The sequence below is a fragment of the Malus domestica genome, chromosome 08 (assembly GCF_042453785.1).
Source record: "Malus domestica chromosome 08, GDT2T_hap1".
NCBI classification, from domain to species: domain Eukaryota; kingdom Viridiplantae; phylum Streptophyta; class Magnoliopsida; order Rosales; family Rosaceae; genus Malus; species Malus domestica.
Window position 1 is genome coordinate 30542823 of NC_091668.1, and position 23329 is coordinate 30566151.

Below are 23329 nucleotides of genomic sequence, written 5' to 3' on the forward strand. Positions count from 1 at the left end.
AGTGATTAGTTTAGAAGGAATTAATTTTATTTCTATAATCTACAATTGACAACCTCATATTCTAGGATGAACTTGAAGACTCAGTAAGTGAAGTATTTAGTTTTATATTTTTATTTTGTTAGTATTCAATACATTGAATCTTCTATATAACAATAATATACTAATTAGCAATAATTTGTGTTTACTGTTATATGTTGGGCCGCTTAATTTTAAAGGTGAGAAGAATTCAACTCAAGATGAAATGGTACCTTCTCCGCCGTCTCCACCACGTAATTTCAACAACGTCAATCACTACTTCCACGATTACCCAATTCAAATTCACTTGTAAGGGTCAATCATTTACAACTACTGCATCAAAGGGAAGAGGCCAATCTTCTACAAAGGACCAACCATCTATAAAGAGAAGTGGGCGAAGGGAAAGAGATTCTCTCCAGGTTTCTCCTTCCAAAATCAAGGGATCAAATGATTCGGGCCTTTAAAAATTTGATCCAACAATTAAAAATTATTATAACTTTTAAAAGTTTTTACTGACTTCTCTGTTTTTAGCCGTTGGATTAAATTTTAAAGGGCCGGATCACTTAATCCCTAGATTTTGGAGAGAAAGATTCGGAGATGATCTATTTCATGGCCAAAGGGGCCGAATGGGCCGAAAGGGCCATCATCGTCATCAACTTGAAGTTTGAATTCATTTGAAACTAAATTTGTAACTTAATTTATTATTTTTTGGTTGTCATGACTCGTGACAGAATGTGTATTTTATTTTGAATTGGAAGACTTTAAGGCACTAATTAAATTAGAATTTATTTTTTGGATTTTTTTCTAAATACGTCTTAAATCCAAGTTAGTGTAAATGCCCCACCATGAGTTATAAGATTAAATTTTCTACATTTAAATGAATGTAGCTTCTCGACCTCATCATTGACTAATACGTATTTATAAATTTAATTTTTTTTTTATTTTGTTATCATAAACTTAATATATGTCAAACGATGAGTGCAAAAAATTTGATTTCGAGCCACGATAGCAAGTCACCTTGAAGTGACCACAAAAATAATAGAGCAGTGCAAGTGACTAGTGAGTGGCACTTGGCAGGCAGGAAAAGAAAATAAAAGGAAAAATGAAAACGAGTGATTTGACTGAAAGTACATAAATACAAGGGAGGGATGGTTGAGACTCATGCTCTAGTAGGAATTTTGCATCTTTGCTCACTCTCTCGCACCAACACCCGCCTCCAATAAGGGGCAGAAAAGATTTGAATCTCTCTCTGCCCCGACCTCCCTCCTCTCTCATTCCCGTCCTGTAAGCCCCTCTCTCTCCCCTCTTTCTCCTCTCTCTTTCTAATTACATATTGTTTTTTTTTTCTTGCTGGGTTGTGTGTTGTTCTATTGTTTGCTGTGTGTTTTCTTCAAAGTGGGATCAATTTTCTTGTGAAGATAATGCTTTATCGGTGTTTTCTTCAACTGGGTTTTGCTCATTTGACATTTACATAATGATATGCCATTTTTTGTGCGTTTTCTGAAGTGGGTTTGTTAATTTGTTTTGTGGGTTCTTTGACATGTACAGTAGTGCCTGTGTTATGGGAGAGAGAATCCCTCCTGGAAGTTACTTCCAGTACCCACCTCCTGGTGTCCATGCTTCTCCACACAGGTCTTCTTTCCCTGCAGATCGAGAGAGGTCAGTAATTTGCTGAACTTTTAATGTTTCACCTGTTAATTCAATCTCATTTCGATTCCTTGTCGATGATTTATCGGTGACATGTGTAGCTGGTGGTTCCGTACTTGACGTTTTCTGTCGGTGTGAGTGGTGGTTTTATCATTAGTACATTGATGGCCATTCTATTTGGTTTTGCTTTCGTAGAATATACTTAGTTTTCAAGGGCTTATGTGTTTTATCCCATATATTGTGGCTGTCCCATGCTTTTCTGATGTCTTTTGGGTTTCAGTCCTTATATTTCGTCTATTATCTTTAGTAGGGTTAAGAGAGTATGGCGCTATGAATTCTCGAGTCCTTGAGTATGCTCCATGAGTTTTTGGGAGTTAATTTCATAACCCCCGTTTGATTTTCAGTTTCCGATGGAAAAACATTTAAAGGGAGGTAGTAAATGATTTCATATTTGGGAAATTGGTCTTTCAGACATTTTAGCTTACCTTGTAATTAGACTACTTTTTTCTTCCTGAAATGTGAAATGCCATAAATTATATTTAGATTGCCGGTTTCTTTTACTGTTCAAGAGAAAATGTTTATGTTTTTATAGATATGTTTTACGAAGGCATTTCAGGCTCTAATTGAAGTAGAAATATGTTTAAATGCCACAATAGTCAATTTGTTTTACCAATGAAGAAAAAAATTGATTGGTACTTTTGTACATACGTTTGGGAGGTTGTTTCTGCATGCGTTTCATACAAACTTGACAATCTTTCTTCTTAAATGCCATTGGGAGGTTGTTTCTGTATGCATTTCATACAAACTTGACAATCTTTTTTTTTTTTAAATGCCATTAATTAATCGATATAGTCAACGAACCCCATTGAATATCAAACACAGTAATCCTCAGGAACTTGTTAACATGGATAAGCTTCAAAGGGTGAATATATATTTGAGTGATTGCACGTTGAGCTTTAACCCTACTAGTTCTTATTTCACTTCACCGCTGCTTTCAGATCATACATAGTGCTATATGTTTCTAAATATTGAATCAAATCATAAAAGGAAAAAGACAAACCCACTCATTCTTTTTATGCGAGCACGGTCTTCAGTGGAAAAGTGTCGTTAGCATGGCAGGTGAAAGTTGTGAGACGTAGTTTGGAACCTCCTTTCGTGCTCACCTGCTTTGTCTCTGAGCTTTTAAGTGCAACCAAATCACTGCCATTGTTATGCATATTGCTGTTGTTGTGTCAGATAGTCCCCAGACCCCACATGTCCATTTTTAATGGTAAGATGAAACACCTGTGACGTGGTTGAAAGCTAGACACCTAATACCCCTCTCTCTTGACTGGTGTATAATGTTTGAGTGAAACATATGGATCATTGCTAATGAAACACTTGTGGCATGGTTGAATGCTATAAACCTAACGTCTGTCCTCACTGGTCTATGATGTGCAAGTGAGTGGCAGAAAGTATTGAACATTTTTTTGTCATTACCTGGTTGCGTTTGGTTGTGGTGGAGATGCTGAGGGAAAGTCAGGTTTTACCAGAAAGTTGTTTTTCAATTTTTATTTTTTAATGAGGAAGTTTAAAGGTTAACATAAGAAGTTTTATGGAGATGTGGTGTGATTGTGGTGCTAAGAAAGATATAGAAAGATTTTTGACGTGAGGGAGTGAAGTTTGGGACAAATTTCAATCACAGTCGTCTTTGTGGACTTTAGACTCTTCAAAGTTCAGAGAAACTCTTCTTTTTATTTTGCTGTTCTTTACTGATTGGAGGGCTGCTTTTATCCTTTTGGTCATATTAATGTTCTTTACTATTTTGGCTTCCTGTCGACATCTTGTTCATTTTGTAATGATGTTTGTACTTGTACTCAATCATTGATGCACATCTCACTTCATGTATACAATTGAAGATGTTTGAGCATGTTGCTCATTCCCTTGGAAATCATGATCTTTTTCCGATAATACTTCAATTTGAGTTCGTGAAAACAACAACAACAACAACAACAAAGCCTTTTCCCACTAAGTTCAATGTTGTGATGTCTGCATATATGATATAACATGAATATTCTTTCTCAAAATTACTTTAATACAATTTTCATTTTCCAAATATTAACTAGTAAGAAACACTACATACTACTGCTTTTCGAAGTATGCTAGGAATTGACACAAGATTTGGCTGGTGTTATGGCAGATATTTGGCTGAACTACTGGCAGAGAAGCAAAAGTTGGGACCATTCCTGCAAATATTGCCTCTATGTAGCAGACTTCTAAATCATGGTTAGATGAAATTTCTATATAATGCTTTTCCCCTGTGTAGCCCACTTCTAAATTTTATGTCTCATTAAATTTTGTTTTCTCTTGTGAACTAAGAACATTTTTTGTGGTTGACAATAAGTTTTGGCCGCCCTTTTTTCTTTCTAAAAATCTGATTAATCCATAAACAAGATACTTTTTCTGTACAGGTTTACATGTATGTGCAGATGGTCATGTACTGTGATATCAGTTTGGATTTAACTACTTGGCATGTGTGTGTTTGACAGCTGTTCTTGGATATGTTTGTTCCAATCCATATTTCAAAACACAAAATGTGTTTGCACTGTCTATGCTTCCCCTGCGTGTCGGAAGTAATGATACCAAATGGTGTATTTAGAAATGAATTAAAAGAACACTAGAACAAAGATCTTTTTTTTGGATGATTTTTAAGCTGTAAATTATCAGATCCTCACAATTAACATTAGTTATAGTTTCTGTATAGAGAAAGTATTGAGTCCTTGAAAAGGGCTGTGGCGGTGGTAACTGTAATTTCTTCACTATACAATCATCTATTATAAATTTTTGTGCAGTGTCTCCTATGACAATCAATGTTTAAGCATGTTGGTTGGAAACTGCATGCTCTTGTAAAATGCTTAAACCATGTGTAGCTACAGTTTCATTTTTCTGGTCTTTTTTGGTTATTTGCTGAAGCATACTTTGTTCTTTGACGCCATGACAGAGATCAGACAAATATCAGGCTTCAATCAAACTCCTGCAGATCGTGAAAGATTTACGCATGACAGTCCATTTAGGTCATTAAGTCAAAATGCGAATGGTAGACCAATGGATCTGGAGGGATGGCCAGGAATACACATGGAGGTAATTCTAGTAATAGAAGTGGGTGATGCTTATTTTGTATTTTGTTTGAATTTTTTACCATAGTTGTTGCTTGAATTCAATTATCATTGTCTAATTTTCTTAATTTTTTTTAATAGCCTTCATTTCTTGAAATGTAAGACGAGAGTTTTGATTTCTTTAACGCGTGTTTGACAAGCCTGTGAGACACCGTATGCCAGAGCTGTAGTCCGGTTTGTAATGTTTTGGTGGCCATCCAAGCCAACTTCCAATATGTTATTGTTGAAACCACTATACCATTCGTAGTACAATCATCTACTCATAGCTGAATAAAACTCTTTTATGGTGTATGACATAGTGGGAAGAGAGTTTAGGTTTTGCTCATGTCTTATGTTGTTTGTATGTGTGAATCTTCATTCATGATAATTTGTCTCCTGTAGGACAATGGACATATCCAGAGAATGGCCCCGTTTCAATCTCCTTCTATGGGATGGCTTGGGGGGCAAGGAATTCCAACCACCCCTATTGTAAAGAGAGTTATTAGACTTGATCTTCCCGTGGACAAATATCCACATGTAAGTAAGGAAGGGGTTATGATTTGTGCAGAGTTTATTTTCAACCTTTTTGTCTTAATTAACAATTTTTCACACCAAACTTGGCAGTACAATTTTGTTGGCCGAATTTTGGGACCACGTGGGAACTCCCTAAAAAGAGTTGAAGCCATGACAGAGTGTAGGGTGTACATCCGAGGCCGGGGCTCAGTGAAGGATTCTGGAAAGGTATTGCTCATCTTTTTTGGGTAGTTAGTTGGCACTGGCATGGTTGCATGAAAATTGACTTCTAAATTTGCTCATTCATATTCGTTTATAGTAGGTATTAATTCATGCATTCTACAAAATACTCAACATAATTAATTTCATAGATCATATGTTCTCGTTGTAGGCTTGTAGCCTAGGAGTAACAAACAGGAGTAAAAAAAATTGGAACTGTTTGAAATAGCACTCAGTGTTAGAATAGAAGGGATCTCTAATAAGAGGACTCACACGAGCTTCAGGCCAGCTGTGAGGTTTCCAAAAACTTTAACATGAAGCTTGAAATTGATGCTAGTGAGAGTTCATGGTATACGGTTCTCTCTTGACTTAGCAAAACAAGAATGTGTAAATATAAATATGTTTGTAGTTTGGATTTGTGTAGTTGTATTACAACTCACTACAAACAGCTTGATGGATCCAAAATGACGGAGATGGAGGTAGCTAGGAACTAACCGCTTCAGTCTGATATCGTAGTTTGGACTTGTGTAGTAGTGCCTGCTTATTGTTACGGCTTTCGTTCATTTTCTTTAATCTTTGGTTGGGGTCATGTGTGCTTCAACAGATAATGTATCCTTACATTTTTATGGTCTCAACTTTTGAATGACAATTAAGTTGGACATTTTCTGAGTGGCACGGTGTGCTAAAAATGGCAGGCGGAATATCGATTTGCAAACTTCATCGAAGAGTTATTTGTCTGAAAAATACTCATGTATCCTTGTCAAATTCTAGTTTTCATTGACATCATTTGGCTCCTTATGTGCCTTGTACATTGTTTTTCTTCAGGAAGAGAAATTAAAAGACGAGCCTGGATATGAACATCTTAATGAGCCGTTGCATGTGTTGGTGGAGGCTGAATTTCCGGAGGATATAATCAATGCTCGCTTGGATCATGCAGTGGCAATACTCGAGAACCTTCTGAAGCCTGTGGTATGAATAGCATTGGTCGCGTAGTTGACTCTTGATTCATTTTCTTGGACAGTTTTTAACCCGTCTCTTGCAGGACGAGTCCTTCGATCACTATAAGAAGCAACAACTTAGAGAATTGGCTATGCTGAACGGTACACTGAGGGAAGAGAGCCCCAGCATGAGCCCAAGTCTAAGCCCGAGCATGTCGCCCTTCAACAGTACAGGGATGAAACGAGCCAAGACAGGGAAGTAATAAATCCTAAAACTATGCTGATCGTTAGTGGTTCAATCACTGAAAACATTCACATCTGCCTTGTCGAAGAACTTTCGGCATCTTGATAATTTTGATTTCCAACACATTGGGAGGCCTTGTTGACAAACTGATGAACAAATTTCGGGCCCTTCGTCCGGCCTCTCAGACAGGTGAACAGGTTCAGTAGTTCCGTACGACATGCCTTCTACGTCCACTGTGATTTAGAACTCATTTGGAAGTGCTTTTAAAATGAATGAAAAATCTTTTGGTGAAATTGATTTTGGGTTCTAAAAGCACTTTTAAGTATATGCTTCTTGCAGGAAGCACTAAAGTGTTTTTCTATGGTCCACTTGGATTTTTAGTAAAAATTGGTTTTAAAAATATTTTCACCTCTCATTTTAAAAACACTTCTGAACGAGCTTATATTGTTTCTTTGATAGGGAACACAATATTATTCTTTAGTTATATTTGTAGCCTATAGCCTCGAGCTTGTAGGCCGTCGTTTGATTTTCCTGTGATCATATTCCAGCATCTTGTACTAGGCAAAATGCTACATTGACTAAGTTTATATTTATCTTGTATGCATGTATTGTGCTATTGTTTACAATAAAAATAAGTTCAGATGAGTTTCTAATTTTTGCCATTTTGTTTTGGCGTCTTTGTACTCGCTTTTTCCATGTTGCAAGCGGTGGATTACCTTGGTAGTTATGGGGACATATCCTCTTCAGATCCGAACCATCTGGATCCTATGGACCTCCCTACCATCACTCACCTCCCCCTCCCCATCGCACCCCAATTACCACTGCATGTTTCCCCGACCTTCAACCCTTCCCATTTTCTTCTTTCGTTCTTTCTCTGCGGTTCTGCTTCGTCGATCGCCACGAAGAAGATGGCATGGATGTTGAGGAGAAAGAAAAGGAGTAAGAATGTTAAAGATGGAAGTGATTTCAGCCGCACGATTTACATAAATGGCTGGGGTTATTTGATCAGTAGGATCTGGATGGTTCGGATCCGAAGAGAATATTTTTCTGGTAGATACGACCTTCCTCTTCAACCTACCATATCTTGGGTTTAAACCCAGCCCTTTTACCTGTCATTTAGTACTACGGTCTGATGGTATTCCTCTTCACTTGTAAGTAAGAGGTCTTAGGTTCGAATATCGTGGATGGCAAATTCGATACCAAATTAGGTTGTTTATTGTGTGACTTAACCAAACTCCCCAATTCCCTTAGTGTAAAATATATCGTTGTACTCGAAGAAAAAAAAAAACGCCTCCCCTCAGTGTAGCTTAAATAGTGATACCGCTTGTAATAGAAAAAGTTTCATTTATGTTACGGAATAGAATGAAATTCATACATATGTAATTGAAATGGGGAGAGAATGAGAATTGAATCAAGTATTTCCCCTAATCAGTCTAATCCTTAGGTTTTTCTAAGCATTTAATCATGTATTAGTACGTGCACGGAAAATTAAAAATCAGAATTATCCAATATTTCAGTCACAGAAACAATGTTTTGAATTAAAGGAAAACTAATAAAAAAAAGGTTTAAAAATTTTGAGTTTTAACAAAAATGACAAAATAAATGGTAAAGTGAATAGTATTAAAATTGACTTTTTAATATAAAAATATGATTTTTCGTTAAAATGAACAGTTCCGGAAACTTTTCGTTAAAGTTCCCAAGAATTAACAGCCGAGCAGAAATAAATTTCAAATTTTAAAGTCCGGAAGCTCGCACCAGCACCTTCTTCGATCTTTACATGAAAGACAAGGCAATCGGTGATACAAATTTAGTGATACCTTAGATCATAAGAAATAGAAAGGGAGAGACTCAAATGAAAGGGGAGTGAGTGAGCTGTGAATGTCGAAAACATAAATTACGGGTTTGAAGATGCTACATCGACATTCACAGCTCACTCCCAAACTAAAATACCAAAATTCTGCAATCCGTTCAAAAAGTTCAAGAACGAAACACAACTAAATCATGACTCCAAAAGTAAAGGCAGCATAAGTAACCCCAAAATTCGGGTAAGAAATAGATACAATACACAGATCATTGCTAAAACATGAACCACTGGTAATAGTTCGAAAGTAATAAAAAGAGATCCCCATGTTAACAGGATCATCATGGAACACATGAAAGGAGTGCACGGAAAGCGTACCGCTGTGCTGGTAAAGATTTGCCCGAAATCTTGTAATATCAAACCTTTCTAAATGCAGCTCAACATGAAAATCAAACAATGACAAAAAAAAAGAAAACAAGTAGCTTTGAAACATTAGAGATGATCCTACTATCTAGGTCCGGATAACTAGGAATAGCATTCTCAATAGTTTATGCATCGAGAAAGACATCCTGACCCCGTAAATTCTACTACCGTCATACTCAGATAACGTCCACTCTGAACTCTTCAAAAGTTAACCACCTTGAACCTAGAAGCATAAGACAGCAGTAATATCATTCCTGCTTTACATAAATAACTTAGCGTAAACAAACAAAGGCACTTCAAGGTGAGGCCTAGCATGAAACACTCAACTACTATCATTGACATTCCTTGCAGGTGTCCCCAACAACTGTACAAAAAAATAGTTCCCATACCAGAAGCCATCTACCACCTACCATCTACCAAATACAAGTGAACTAACTTCATTTATTCTCAAAACAACTTAAATAACTTTCTTGTTTTCTACACAAAATATCTGTTAGGACATATCATTCCACGGAAGGCAGAGTGATCGAACAATATTTTTATCAAGTGGGCATTTATATCCACGCCAACCAATTGAAAGAAGATGGCGCTAAGGGCTTACAAGACTTACAGTTGCCTGAAATTATATCAAGATTCAGACCACTTACTAAGATTTTGATGTCAATCAAGCATGTGAATTCGAAACCAAGGTCATTTACACAAACACTGATTTGTGAACCTCAGCGTTCCATGTGAAATAGTATCCCCTTCCTTAGCTCACATATGGTATGATATCATACTCATAAACAAAATGAAAAATAAAAGCATAAGATTACATTTGAAGATATGGTTACAAATGTCACAATTGACAGAAATTATCTAACCTCAACCCCGGACACCCAACTTCCATCCTGGTTAGGAGAGTGAGTTTTTCAAATACATAATCCATGAAACTCTGCAAAAACAAAGAAGAAAAAACCCTCATTAGGAAGTGATTCTTCAACCAACAATCATAATGATAGAAGTGCCCATATGAAGAAATACCATAACATGACTAACTTTCCAAACTTAAACCAGGATACGGTAAGCGATGGATATCACAAGGATTTGATATAAACTTGCAAAATTTTTGGTAGATCATCTACATAAATTAAAGTATGATCAAACCACAGGTAAATAAGGAAAAGGATACTCAAAAATCCATCAGACTAGACTCTAGATTTCTAAATGAAAACATGGGAAGATTAGAAACTGATAAGATCTCACTTTATATTGATCCATATAGGCTTCTGTGCATAAAGTGGTCTTTCCCGTTTACAATACACTATTAATAACTCTTACTCTCCCCTTAACACATTTTTAGAATTCCCACTATACTGTTAGCGCTCCATAAAAAGGTTATTGTCAATTTTGATATCTCAAAGAGCATCTCCAATGGAAGATGAAAAATGTCTTGGAATGTGCATTTTACAGTTCTTGTTGGCCATAAAGCCCTCCAACGGGTGAATTTTAAGGGGATGTAAAAAAATACCCATCTCGGCCGGAAATTGTAAGTAAAAATGTGAATTTGTATCTATCAACTAAGATGCTCCACGTAGTTTCTTAGTATTCTGACACCCAACTAATTACAGGGTATAAAAACTAAAAAGGCATTTCTACTGGTTCATTCAATGTCACCAAGCTTTGCACAATACAGCTTCACTATAAAGGTATCAACACTACATAGCATTCAGAAAAGAAAATTGGTCACGCAATGTCGCATTGTTAATGACAATTATAATATAGTCGCCCCCGTAAATCAATTGAAAGACAGAATTAACAGTTTGCACACTAAAAAGAAGAAAGCAATAGGGTAGGAGGCACACCTTGAATATAAACAAAGTATTTCAATCCCGAAGACCAAGTTCGAGCTCAAGCTCATCATCCTCTTCAAACAACTTCAAAAGCCGGGCATACTGTTCGTCTCGTTTCTTCTTTTGCCATAGCTTGAAAAGGAAAAAGGAGAACAACACAACTACTACAAGTCCAAGGAATATGATGACCAACGTTGAACCAGTGTGGCTGGAAGTGGAATGACTCTCAGATTTTTTACCGTCTTTGGAACTAGATGAATCATCAGAAAGGCCTGAAAGAAAAGGACCAAAAGTTAAAAGATCTTATCGTGGTAACGTGAGAAACAATTAATCATACGCGTATCGCAGCATCACATCTCATTCCTTCATCTGTTCATCAAATCCCCTCGTGTCACGTAAGGGCTTGTTACTTCGAGAAGCAAGGGTCTAGTCTATCGAAAGGTCTTCTTTCAAGACTTAAATGCAATAGCACTTCAATTAGATCATACAATGCTTAAGGGATGCTTCAATACCGAAGCAAGTACTCAAACTTGGGGATGTTGCAAAATATGTGGTTTTTCTCTTCTGTCCATTTTCCAAAGGTTTCTAAACCACAACACACTCAACCATAGATTTCCACTAAGATTGCATTCAAAACCCAGCTACGATACTTGGATTCCACCAAATCAGATAACCCAGATACACAATCCACTTCAAAGTTGGCCATACAAAGGTAAACATATCGAGACAATGTTCCAAAAGGAAAAGGAAAGTTTGGATTTTTTTTTTCTTAGACTCTAATTTCAAATGTAAACATAAGCATTTCCTTATAAGGGAAACAAAATCAGGACAAGATTAAGAAAATAATGACTAACTTGGGTTTGGGTAAGGTAGGTTTTAGCTAATTAACAACAGAAAACAACAAATTTAGAACTTTCTTTTTCTCAGAAACCAAACAAGTGATTTGAAACAGACCCAGAAAGCAACTAACACAGAGAGAATTCAATTACCAAGCATATATAAATATAAATATATGTATATGTATATAAATCAACATGAAAGCATATAATATATAAATCAACATGAAATTAAAGCAGAATAATTGGAGAGAAATTGATGAGGGGTTTGTGATGCCCAACCTGGAAAGAATTGGAGAGAAATTGAAGCTAATAATAAAAGCAAAGTCGGCGATCTGCTACCAGAAATTTCACTCATCTCTCCCAAACTCTCTTCTCTGAAACCTTCGCCCTCCCGAAGTTTTTTTTAGGAGAGATCGCTCCCCTTTCACGCATCAACGCTTTTCGTGTTTTTTATCCTTTTTTTTATCTTGAATACAACGAAATGTTGTTTCTTTCAGTAATGACCCACGTATTTTCCATATTACTAATTGCACCATATTTGATTCTTTAAAGATTGTCTTTGTAAAAAAATTAATTAAATTCTTATTAATGATTATTGGGTAAATCGTCAAAATGGTTCATGAGATTTGCATAACTCATCATTTTGGTCCTTGAGATTCCAAATCGATAAAAGTAGTATCTGAGATTGTCCATCATCCATCATTTTGGTCATTCTGTTAAAAACCCTGTTAAGTGTCTCGGAGCTCTTGGCCAGAAATTTGGGCAATTTTCAAAACTTCGCAATTCAATAATTTATTAACCAAATTCGATCCATAATATATCAAAATGAATATAGGAAAGTGTAGAATAAGATTATACCTATTTCGAAGCCCAATGGTTGCCGGAGATGGCCGGAAAATAGCATCAAAGTTGACTGGTCCGAGCGAAAACTGAAAAACTCTCCGAAACTGGGTAAAATTTAAACGTTCATAACTTCTTCAATACTCAACGAAATCAAGTGATTCAAAAAACGAAAATCATACTTCTCGACAAGACAAAGAGAATGGTAGCTTTTTAGACAACTAGATCGTCGTGGTTTGGCCGAAAAACTACTCGAAAGTGGCTAACTTGAGACCAAGACAGCCACTTTCGAGCCGTTTTCCGACCAAACCACGGCGAGTCTAAAAAGGTACCATTCTCTTCGTCTCATCGAGAAGTATGATTTTCGCATTTGAATCATTTGATTTCGTTAAGTATTGAAAAAGTTATGAACGTTTAAAGTTTACCCAGTTTTCGACGAGTTTTCTAGTTTTCGCTCGGACCAGTCAACTTTGAGGCTATTTTCCGGCCATCTCCAGCAACCATTGGGCTTCGAAATAGGTATAATCTTATTCTTCACTTTTCTATCTTCATTTTGATATATTATGGGTCGAATTTGGTTAAGAAACAACTGAGTTACGAAGCTTTGAAAATTGCCCAAACTTCCGACCAAGGAATCCGGGACACTTAACGAAGTTTTTAACGGAATAACCAAAATGATGGATGATGGACAATCTCAGGGACCACTTTTATCGATTTGGAATCTCAAGGACCAAATTGATGAATTATGCAAATCTCATGGACCATTTTGGCGATTTAGCCATGATTATTTGATAGAATAGAGTGGACAAACTATGTTTAATAAACGGTTAAATGATTTCTAATTTGGTTAATTTATTTGCATGGTTGAAGTTCTACAAGTGACCTAGAAAGCAGATGGTTGAAGTGTGACAAGGAAAGCCGACAAAGGAAAAACATTGCATTCTCCTCAATTTTGTTTACAGGGTAAGACACGGAGTTTCAATTCTGGTTGTATATATTTCATAAAACGAGACATGTTAGAAACTTTGCGCCTGAGTATCACCCAATTGACGTAGTAATACCGAACGACACAATAGTTTATTTAGATAATCAACAATATTGAGGCTACAATGTTCATGAGTATTGAATACTCCACCATTAAGAGCCCCCATACTCTTAAGAGTTAGATCTCATCTAACTATCGTTCAATTTTAAAGACTATAAATAGATCAACAATGCGTTGAGTTTTGTATCCAAATAGTTTGTGGCCTCGCGCAGAACCGATTCAATGACAAGATTCCAAGATCCCAAACTTTTTCATTTTCTTTGATTGCTAGTGATGTCATACGCCCTAGACCTTGCAAACAAGTCGTGTTCGTGTTGTGACCCGATAAAAATCCAATTTGTTAATGAACCGTGTCTCTTCGTGTCACGGAAACTGGTCATGCAAAAATATATCATGCCTCATATTTATATATGACAAACAATATCTTATCAGTTTTAATGGATATAATCCGATACAATCTAACTCGTTAAAATTAAAAAAATTAAAAACTGTACATACGATTAGGCTGGTAGTATCACTAACCTTGTGCTAACCTAACTGATTCAAACCACAGAACATAAACATTCGAAGACTATCATATAGAATTTTAGATGTCTAAACCATTCTCCAAAATTGAAGTGCAGAAACATGAAATATAAATTATACTCGGCCACTCAGACACCAAAGAAACAAACCCTAACAAAAAAGAAGGACAAAAAAACACCATTTCCAGTGAAGGGACTAGATTTAGATATTTTCACTTGAAGCACTTGGCATCCAAAAGAGCCTCTCCCTCGAACGGCTCCTGGTCTTCGATCATCTGGTTGACACGCTCCTTTTGGTTTTCATCCGAAATGTCAACCTTTGTCCAGTTGTAGAGCTCCATGTCGTAGCACTCATCCATCACAAATTTGGGAATTTCTTGCCCACGGAAGAGCCACAACCCCTTCACCTTGAAGGGTGCCTCTGAGCCAATTACAAGCATCTTTCCAAAAGCATACTTGCGGGCCAAATCCATCCTCTGAAGGAATCCGCCCACCTTGTTCAGTGTCACAAAGGAAACTGTATTCTCATCATTGTACTTGTACTCACAGAACCAAAGAGAGTATCCTTCGGGATCGTACATGTCCCAGAATCCTGCAATATACAAGCACGCAAACATCAACTTAACCCAACTGATGTTTTTGACTTCCAACATTCCAGAAAGACCAAGCGTTGAGATGATTACCTTTAATAGCAACCTCACGGAAGTTGGTCTTTGTGTTCGAGTAAAGTCTCTTCCAGTCGTCCAATACCATCTTGCTTGGGGGAAGCAGATCAAGAGGATTCTTGGGTTTAGGCTTTGGAGCCTCTTCCACTTCCTCAGCAGCTTCTGCCTTGGGTTTTTCCGGCTCCTTTTTGGCTTCTTTCTTGGGCTCCTCCTTGGCCTTGCCTTTAGCAGGCTGGGCAGGCTTCTTTGCAGATACAACTGGTGGAACTGAAACAGCCTGCTTGACATCACCCATTACCTTTTTGAAGGTTGGTTGATTGACCAGGGTCCAGAAGTATCTCTCAACGTGGGGAAACTCTGAGGTGAAGCTCTTAATCAAAATTTGGGTGAACCCAAAGTACAAATTGCATCCGACAACAATGTCAGCAAGGGTTACAGAATGCCCAACTAGGAATGTGTTGGAAGCAAGATGGGTGTTCAAGGCACCTAGTGCTCTCTTCAACGCAGAAATTGCAGCTTCCTCAGCCTAAATAGAATGTACAAAAAAGTCAGAAACTCCAAGAACCATCAAATAAGCTGGAAGGAACAAGGGGGTTTATAAACAATATAGATTGTGCACTGTTAATCAGGGAAAAAGAATCATATATTTCAATTTGGTCAAGTGTCACGGGTCACCACAAAGTTTTTGTTGACCATTTCAGCCAAGGTATTTGACATGATTGTATATCTAACCATAACACCTAACAGGATCCGTTGTAACTAGCCTTACAGAGTACAACTAATATTATAATCGTATTCCATTAATCTTCACAATGCGACACTACTAACTCAACAAAATGTACATCTAGTCTTGTCTATATGATAAATGATCGATTTCAATAGTGACAAAAGAATAAACAAAATAAGAACACCTTAAGCACCCAAATCGGACAAAGATGCCATCTAAATTGGGAAGAACATAAAAAGACATAAAGAATCATGATTATGCAACTCACTGGAGGAAGGTACGCGCGACGTCCCATTCTCGGTACCCACCAGTTAAGTACGTTAGCATCAATCTCCATGGATCCAAAATCAATCCATTGCTCGATACGGGCCTAAAGAATAACAAACAAATGTAAGCATAACAAACATCTTATTTCACCAGGATTGAGAGAAAAGATAAAACATAAAAAGGAAAAATGCACTTGAGCCTTTAGATTTACTCAAGGAAAAACAACTCAGGAAGGAATATTGTTTCTTACATAGTCAATCAGAGAAGAACCACACAGAGGATTGTCAGCCTTCAAGCGTGCGACTGAAGCAACACAAAAACATAGTTAATTTATAATACACCAATACAAATTGATAAATGTAATTTGATGAAAAACATAGTCTTACCATAGCGTGCAATAGCGTTACTCTCAAAGATGGGACCATCAGGTGTTACCAACAGCGGAACCTGGAATTATATGACAGATTCTTTAATACATAAAATCAAACTAAAATTTCATCAAGCATGTAGATATAAAGAAAACGAAATTCTACCTTTCCAATAGGGTTTAACTTCAAAAACTCAGGAGTCTTGTTTGTGACACCCATCTCAAAGTTGGGTGCAAGTTCAACCTTCACACCACTGTACTCGGCAACAATGAGCGCCTTGTAACCATTTTTATTTGTCTTCCCTGCATGCAAGACCTGAAAAGTAAACAATACAAACCTATTAGTAAACGGAGATCCCAAAATTGAAGCCAGTAACATAATAGTTGAAACCAAAACACATCGGGTGGTTCCCACAAATCATATATAAAAAAACTTAAACAGGTACGAATATGAAGTGAACTAAAGCAGAACAAACCCCTAAATTTGCTTAGGTTCTGATGCGTTTTCTAGTGTTTATCACTAATATCAGATCAACAAAACCCTTAATGCAAATCGAATCCGATTTCAAACACGGATCAATATAAGAACATCTAAATTTGAATTGTATCATCAACCAAATCTAAATCGGCCACTGGTAAAACCGAACACATCCGATCATATTATTCATAAAATTAAGAAATTTTTTGAGATGCAAACCAAACATAAATCGACCACTGTGAGCGATAAGAATTGGACTACAGTACAATCAGAACAATTCGAATCGAACGATAAGAAGAAACGAACTAAAACTCACCAAAGCCATGGCTGTTCCGGAAAAACGTTTCGCTCAGACTTGAGATCTGTAACATGCAAGGCCAAAAAAAAAACTTTGTTATCAGCAATTTGATTACAGTAGGAAAAAAATTGGTAGATTGGAAGAGAAGAATTTTCATTTCAATTTTCTCGAGAAACAAACAGAGAGAGACCTGTGAGACGGAGCGTTCTTCCGTGAGAGAGAGAGAGAGAGAGAGAGAGAGCAGCAGCACAAGTGGAGTGATGCGAAAGAGAAGCAAGAGACGATATTGGGAAAGCCAAGTGCTAGGGTTTTTAGTCCGAGTGAAAACGACTGCAACTGTTTATGGGTCGGGTCATATTTTCCCTCTAAACTACCATCCGGCCCATTTTAAGCCCACACATTTTCTTTAACTTCTCACACATTTTTTATTAATTTATGTACTTTAATTTTCTTCAATTCGTTCGATTCGACAGCTGAAAATCAAAAAGAGTGTGTATGAAGTAAAAAGAAATGTGTAAATATGTTCGGCCCGATGGCTCACCTAGGGGTAGAAGTTGGATTCAGATTTTCGATTCCATGAGTAAAAATTTCAATTTGATTCAAAAGTTTACGAATCCAAATATCTTGGAAGAAATTGAATGCAAATTGGAACACATTTAGAGATTCCAAAATTCCATGTGTATGATTCGAACATGTATTGTATTGTTTCGTAATTAAAATTCCATTTAAAGTGTGTTATATTCCATGATATGCTAGTCACTTGAAGGTTTATTGAGATAATTAGAACAATACTTCTTCAACTTTAACTCAATTGGAGTTTTGGTCTCTAAACTAAAATTCGTGAATATTGGTTCCTGAATTTGTAATAATGCGGAGCAATAGTTATTTTGGCAAACTCCTTTAGAATTCTATCTATTTTTTCGCCCTTTAAACTCTTTATTTTGAATAGAAATTCTAACGGAATTAGTAAAAATGACAATTGCTCCACATTATACACACAAGGTTGTTAAATATTGAAAAGAAAGAGGAAGTTTGTTATTTCCCTTACCTATGCAAACCTTGTTCTTAATTTAGTTTTTTTTTAGTGCTCTTTTGTGAGATACAGTTTCTAATGAGATTGGAGACAAATGAATGACCATGGAAGAGAGGAGAAAGAAAGACCAGAAGAGACGCGGCAAAAGGAGTAACCCTAACGGGAAAGAGAGTTAACATACGTTAAGAAACTTATTTTCTTTTTATAAAAACTAAAACATTTTGGAATTATAAATCAACTTAATTGAAGGTGATGTGTCATGTTATGAATCGTTGACTTATGGTAGAAATTTAGAGAAATGCGAGTAAATGCATGAAATACTAAATGTAGAAATTCGGAATCCTTAAAAGTGTTCCCTCAATTGAAAAACGTAAAAAGAAAGGGGTGTGCTATCCACACACCTCTTTTTACTTCTCTCACACCCTTTATTAATTTCTCTATCATTTGATCTTCTTCAATTCATCCGATCCAACGATTGAAAATTAAAAAGGTGTGAGAGAAGTAAAAAATAGTGTGTATATCACATCCCAAAAGAAAAAAAGAGAGAAAGTTGTTGTTACAAACTGCAAAGAGTTACAGGCATATTAAGTTTTGTACCGTTTTGTTCAGAAAAAGCAATGTCGTTGGATTTGCATGTATTAAAACTTCCATAATTGGATCCTCTCCTGAGTAGGAGATCAGGATCCTTCTTATCCATTAACACGGATCGTTAGATTTTGATCCAACGGCTACAATTATAATAAATTTAGAGGAGCTCCCTATTTGTAGCCGTTGGATCAAAATTCAACGGTCTGTATTAGTGGGTCAGGAGGATCTGATCTCCTGCTCAGGAGATGATCCAATTCCAAAACTTCCTCTCTCAATATTACCGCCACTTGATGCTTCAGAATTCGAAGCAACGTCTCATTGATAGTCGCTTTTTTATTCTTGATATCATTTTCTGAAATGACCACAAAGTATTTAGACGGAGGGTTGGAGAAATGCCACAAGAAAAAAGAGATGCCGGAAAACAACTAAATCTTTATTTAAAGAGCTAAATTTGTCATTTAGTATTACGATTGAATAATATTCTTATTCATTTATAAGTGAGCGATCTTAGGTTCGATTCTAATCAAAGGCGAATTTGAACTACATTATTGCTAGCTTATTATGAAGCTTAAGCCATTGTAAGTGACCTTGAGCAAGGAAAAAAATATAGAAACGAGAAAACTTGATATAAGTTCAATTTTTTTAGCCAATAGTAAGAATAGTCTAGTTTATTAAAATAAGTCCAATTTGTTGTGTTTAATTATTTAATTATCAATAGTTATTTGTTCAATGATAAGATTTATTACAAAAATCAAATTTCTTCCCAAATATCTTTTTACTTATTTCTTTTTATTTATCTTTTTATTATTTCTCATTCTTCCTCCTGCTTTAAACCCCATTTATAAATTTTATTTTTAATTTTTATAATCAATCTATATCACAGGTTAATTATATTTATCTACCCATATGAGAGATTCTTTTTTTATAATTAACCTGTCACAGATTAATGTGTCTTGCTTGTATGTATGTTATTTTTTTCTACCTTTTAATTAGGTTTCATATCTCACGTATAGGTATATAATATACATTCATATATTTGTTACTTGAGTTAGGGACTAGATCTAGACATTTTCACTTGAAGCACTTGGCATCCAAAAGAGCCTCTCCCTCGAACGGCTCCTGGTCTTCGATCATCTGGTTGACACGCTCCTTTTGGTTTTCATCCGAAATGTCAACCTTTGTCCAGTTGTAGAGCTCCATGTCGTAGCACTCATCCATCACAAATTTGGGAATTTCTTGCCCACGGAAGAGCCACAGCCCCTTCACCTTGAAGGGTGCCTCTGAGCCAATTACAAGCATCTTTCCAAAAGCATACTTGCGGGCCAAATCCATCCTCTGAAGGAATCCACCCACCTTGTTCAGTGTCACAAAGGAAACTGTATTCTCATCATTGTACTTGTACTCACAGAACCAAAGAGAGTATCCTTCGGGATCGTACATGTCCCAGAATCCTGCAATATACAAGGACGCAAACATCAACTTAACCCAACTGAGGTTTTTGACTTCCAACATTCCAGAAAGACCAAGCGTTGAGATGATTACCTTTAATAGCAACCTCACGGAAGTTGGTCTTTGTGTTAGAGTAAAGTCTCTTCCAGTCGTCCAATACCATCTTACTTGGGGGAAGCAGATCAAGAAGATTCTTGGGTTTAGGCTTTGGAGCCTCTTCCACTTCCTCAGCAGCTTCTGCCTTGGGTTTTTCCGGCTCCTTTTTGGCTTCTTTCTTGGGCTCCTCCTTGGCCTTGCCTTTAGCAGGCTGGGCAGGCTTCTTTGCAGATACAACTGGTGGAACTGAAACAGCCTGCTTGACATCACCAATTACCTTTTTGAAGGTTGGTTGATTGACCAGGGTCCAGAAGTATCTCTCAACGTGGGGAAACTCTGAGGTGAAGCTCTTAGTCAAAATTTCGGTGAACCCAAAGTACAAATTGCATCCGACAACAAGGTCAGCAAGGGTTACAGAATGCCCAACTAGGTATGTGTTGGAAGCAAGATGGGTGTTCAAGGCACCTAGTGCTCTCTTCAACGCATAAACTGCAGCTTCCTCAGCCTTAATAGAATGTACAAAAAAGTCAGAAACTCCAAGAACCATCAAACAAGCTGGAAGGAACAAGGGGGTTTATAAACAATATAGATTGTGCACTGTAAATCAGGGAAAAAGAATCATATATTTCAATTTGGTCAAGTGTCACGGGTCACCACAAAGTTTTTGTTGACTATTTCAGCCAAGGTATTTGACATGATTGTATATCTAACCATAACACCTAACATGATCCGTTGTAACTAGCCTTACAGAGTACAACTAATATTATAATCGTATTCCATTAATCTTCACAATGTGACACTACTAACTCAACAAAATGTAAATCTAATCTTGTCTATATGATAAATGATCGATTTCAATAGTGACAAAAGAATAAACAAAATAAGCACACCTTAAGCACCCAAATCGGATAAAGATGCTATCTAAATTGGGAAGAATATAAAAAGACATAAAGAATCATGATTATGCAACTCACTGGAGGAAGGTACACGCGTTGTCCCACTCTTGGTAACCACCAGTTAAGTACGTTAGCATCAATCTCCATGGATCCAAAATCAATCCATTGCTCAATATGGGCCTAAAGAATACCAAACAAATGTAAGCATAACAAACATCTTATTTCACCAGGATTGAGACAAATGATAAAACATAAAAAGGAAAAATGCACTTGAGCCTTTAGATTTACTCAAGGAAAAACAACTCAGGAAGGAATATTGTTTCTTACATAGTCAATCAGAGAAGAACCACACAGAGGATTGTCAGGCTTTAAGCGTGCGACTGAAGCAACACAAAAACATAGTTAATTTCTAATACACCAATACAAATTGATAAATGTAATTTGATGAAAAACATAGTCTTACCATAGCGTGCAATGGCGTTACTCTCAAAGATGGGACCATCAGGTGTTATCAACAGTGGATACTGGAATTATATGATAGATTCTTTAATACATAAAATAAACTAAAATTTCATCAAGCATGTAGATATAAAGAAAACGAAATTCTACCTTTCCAATAGGGTTTAACTTCAAATACTCAGGAGTCTTGTTTGTGACACCAATCTCAAAGTTGGGTGCAAGTACTTTCACACCACTGTACTCGGCAACAATGAGCACCTTGTAACCATTTTTTGTCTTCCCTGCATGCAAGACCTGAAAAGTAAACAATACAACCCTATTAGTAAACGGAGATCCCAAAATTGAAGTCAATAACATAATAATTGAAACCAAAACACATCGGGTGGTTCCCACAAATCATATAAGAAACTTAACTGGTACGAATATGAAGTGAACTAAAGCAGAACAAGCCCCTAAAATTGCTTTAGTTCTGATGCGTTTTCTAGTGTTTATCAATAATATCAGATCAACAAAACCCTTATTGCAAAATGAATCCGATTTCAAACACGGATCAATATAAGAACATCTAAATTTGAATTGTATCATCAACCAAATCTAAATCGGCCACTGGTAAAACCGAACACATACGATCATATTATTCATAAAATTAAGAACTTTTTTGAGATGCAAACCAAACATAAATCGACCACTGTGAGCGATAAGAATTGGACTACAGTACAATCAGAACAATTCGAATCGAAAGATAAGAAGAAACAAACTAAACTCACCAAAGCCATGGCTGTTCCGGAAAAACGTTTCGCTCAGACTTGAGATCTGAAACATGCAAGGCCACAAAAAATACTTTGTTATCAGCAATTTGATTACAGTAGGAAAAAAATTGGTAGATTGGAAGAGAAGAATTTTCATTTCAATTTTCTCGAGAAACAAACAGAGAGAGACCTGTGAGGCGGTGCGTTCTTCCGCGAGAGAGAGAGAGAGAGAGAGAGCAGCAGCACAAGTGGAGTGATGCGAATAAGAGAGCAAGAGACGGTGTAGGAAAAGCCAAGTGCTAGGGTTTTTAGTCCTAGTGAAAACGACTGCAACTGTTTATGGGTCGGGTCATATTTTCACTCTAAACTACCATCCGGCCCATTTTAAGCCCACACATTTTCTTTAACTTCTCACACGTTTTTTGTTAATTTATGTACTTTGATATTTTTAATTCATTCGATCCGACAGCTGAAAATCAAAAGAAGTGTGTATGAGGTAAAAAGAAGTGTGTGAATATGGTAGGCCCAATAGCTCACCTAGGGGTAGAAGTTGGATTCAGATTTTTAATTCCATGAGTAAAAATTTCAATTTGATTCAAAAGTTTTCGAATCCGAATATTTTGGAAGAAATTGAATGCAAATTGGAACGCATTTAGAGATTCCAAAATTCCATGTTTATGATTCGAACTTATGTATTGTATTGTTTCGTAATTAAAATTCCATTTAGAGTGTGTTATATTCCATGATATGCTAGTCACTTGAAGGTTTATTGGGATAATTGGAACAATAGTCCTTCAACTTTAACTCAATTGGAGCTTTGGTCTCTGAACTAAAATTTGTGAATATTGGTTCCTGAATTTGTAATAATGCAGAGCAATAGTTCTTTTGGCAAACTCCTTTAGAATTTTATATATTTTTTCGCCCTTTAGACTCTTTATTTTGAAGAGAAATTCTAACAGAATTAGTGAAAAGGACAATTGCTCCACTTTATATACACGAGGTTGATAAATATTGAAAAGAAAGAGGAAGTTTGTTATTACATACTCTGAAGTGTCGTTCTTCCCTTACCTATGCAAACCCTGTTCTTAATTTAGTTTTTTCAGTGCTCTTTTGTGAGATACAGTTTCTAATGAGATTGGAGACAAATGAATGACCTTGGAAGAGAGGAGAAAGAAAGAACACAAGAGACGCGGCAAAAAGGAGTAACCCTAACGGGAAAGAGAGTTAACAGACGTCAACAAAC

At 36.5% G+C, this 23329-nt stretch overlaps 3 protein-coding genes across 5 annotated transcripts; 1 reads left to right on the forward strand and 2 right to left on the reverse strand.

Moving 5' to 3' along the window:
• Window positions 1–1568: 1568 nt before the first annotated feature.
• LOC103441972 (KH domain-containing protein At1g09660/At1g09670) lies at window positions 1569–7363 on the forward strand. Its single transcript, XM_070826607.1, has 7 exons — window positions 1569–1674; window positions 3842–3927; window positions 4643–4782; window positions 5199–5333; window positions 5421–5537; window positions 6354–6497; window positions 6571–7363. Exons 1-7 carry the CDS (start codon window positions 1577–1579, stop codon window positions 6727–6729), a joined length of 879 nt encoding a protein of 292 aa, XP_070682708.1. The 5' UTR covers window positions 1569–1576; the 3' UTR covers window positions 6730–7363.
• Window positions 7364–9627: 2264 nt separating this feature from the next.
• On the reverse strand, window positions 9628–12069 carry LOC103441971 (uncharacterized). Its single transcript, XM_017333586.3, has 3 exons — window positions 11885–12069; window positions 10779–11038; window positions 9628–9868 (listed from the first exon to the last, which is right to left on the reverse strand). Exons 1-2 carry the CDS (start codon window positions 11958–11960, stop codon window positions 10800–10802), a joined length of 315 nt encoding a protein of 104 aa, XP_017189075.3. The 5' UTR covers window positions 11961–12069; the 3' UTR covers window positions 9628–9868; window positions 10779–10799.
• Window positions 12070–14042: 1973 nt separating this feature from the next.
• On the reverse strand, window positions 14043–22394 carry LOC103428980 (elongation factor 1-gamma). Of its 3 annotated transcripts, none has more exons than XM_070826609.1 (8): window positions 22277–22394; window positions 22105–22150; window positions 16207–16356; window positions 16060–16120; window positions 15924–15976; window positions 15675–15776; window positions 14698–15205; window positions 14043–14606 (listed from the first exon to the last, which is right to left on the reverse strand). In XM_070826609.1, the coding sequence occupies exons 2-8, from the start codon at window positions 22111–22113 to the stop codon at window positions 14227–14229; spliced, it is 1263 nt and encodes a 420-aa protein (XP_070682710.1). In that variant the 5' UTR covers window positions 22114–22150; window positions 22277–22394; the 3' UTR covers window positions 14043–14226. The 3 variants fall into 3 exon arrangements, with proteins under 3 accessions (XP_070682710.1, XP_070682711.1, XP_070682709.1); XM_070826610.1 differs by lacking the exon at window positions 22105–22150 and adding an exon at window positions 16835–16880 and having other exon boundaries at window positions 22277–22369; XM_070826608.1 differs by lacking the exons at window positions 22105–22150; window positions 22277–22394 and adding exons at window positions 16835–16880; window positions 17007–17172.
• Between the last annotated feature and the right edge of the window lie 935 nt (window positions 22395–23329).

Coding starts and splice junctions, on each gene's coding strand:
- LOC103441972 (XM_070826607.1), top strand. CDS start 1,577: ATGGGAGAGAGAATCCCTCCTGGAAGTTACTTCCAGTACCCACCTCCT. Junction 1,675..3,841: donor TTCCCTGCAGATCGAGAGAG/GTCAGTAATTTG, acceptor GTGTTATGGCAG/ATATTTGGCTGAACTACTGG. Junction 5,334..5,420: donor CCGTGGACAAATATCCACAT/GTAAGTAAGGAA, acceptor CAAACTTGGCAG/TACAATTTTGTTGGCCGAAT.
- LOC103441971 (XM_017333586.3), bottom strand. CDS start 11,960: ATGAGTGAAATTTCTGGTAGCAGATCGCCGACTTTGCTTTTATTATTA. Junction 11,039..11,884: donor TTCTCTCCAATTCTTTCCAG/GTTGGGCATCAC, acceptor CTTTTCTTTCAG/GCCTTTCTGATGATTCATCT.
- LOC103428980 (XM_070826609.1), bottom strand. Junction 15,977..16,059: donor TAACGCTATTGCACGCTATG/GTAAGACTATGT, acceptor GTGTTGCTTCAG/TCGCACGCTTGAAGGCTGAC. Junction 15,777..15,923: donor GTTCTTCTCTGATTGACTAT/GTAAGAAACAAT, acceptor GTTATTCTTTAG/GCCCGTATCGAGCAATGGAT.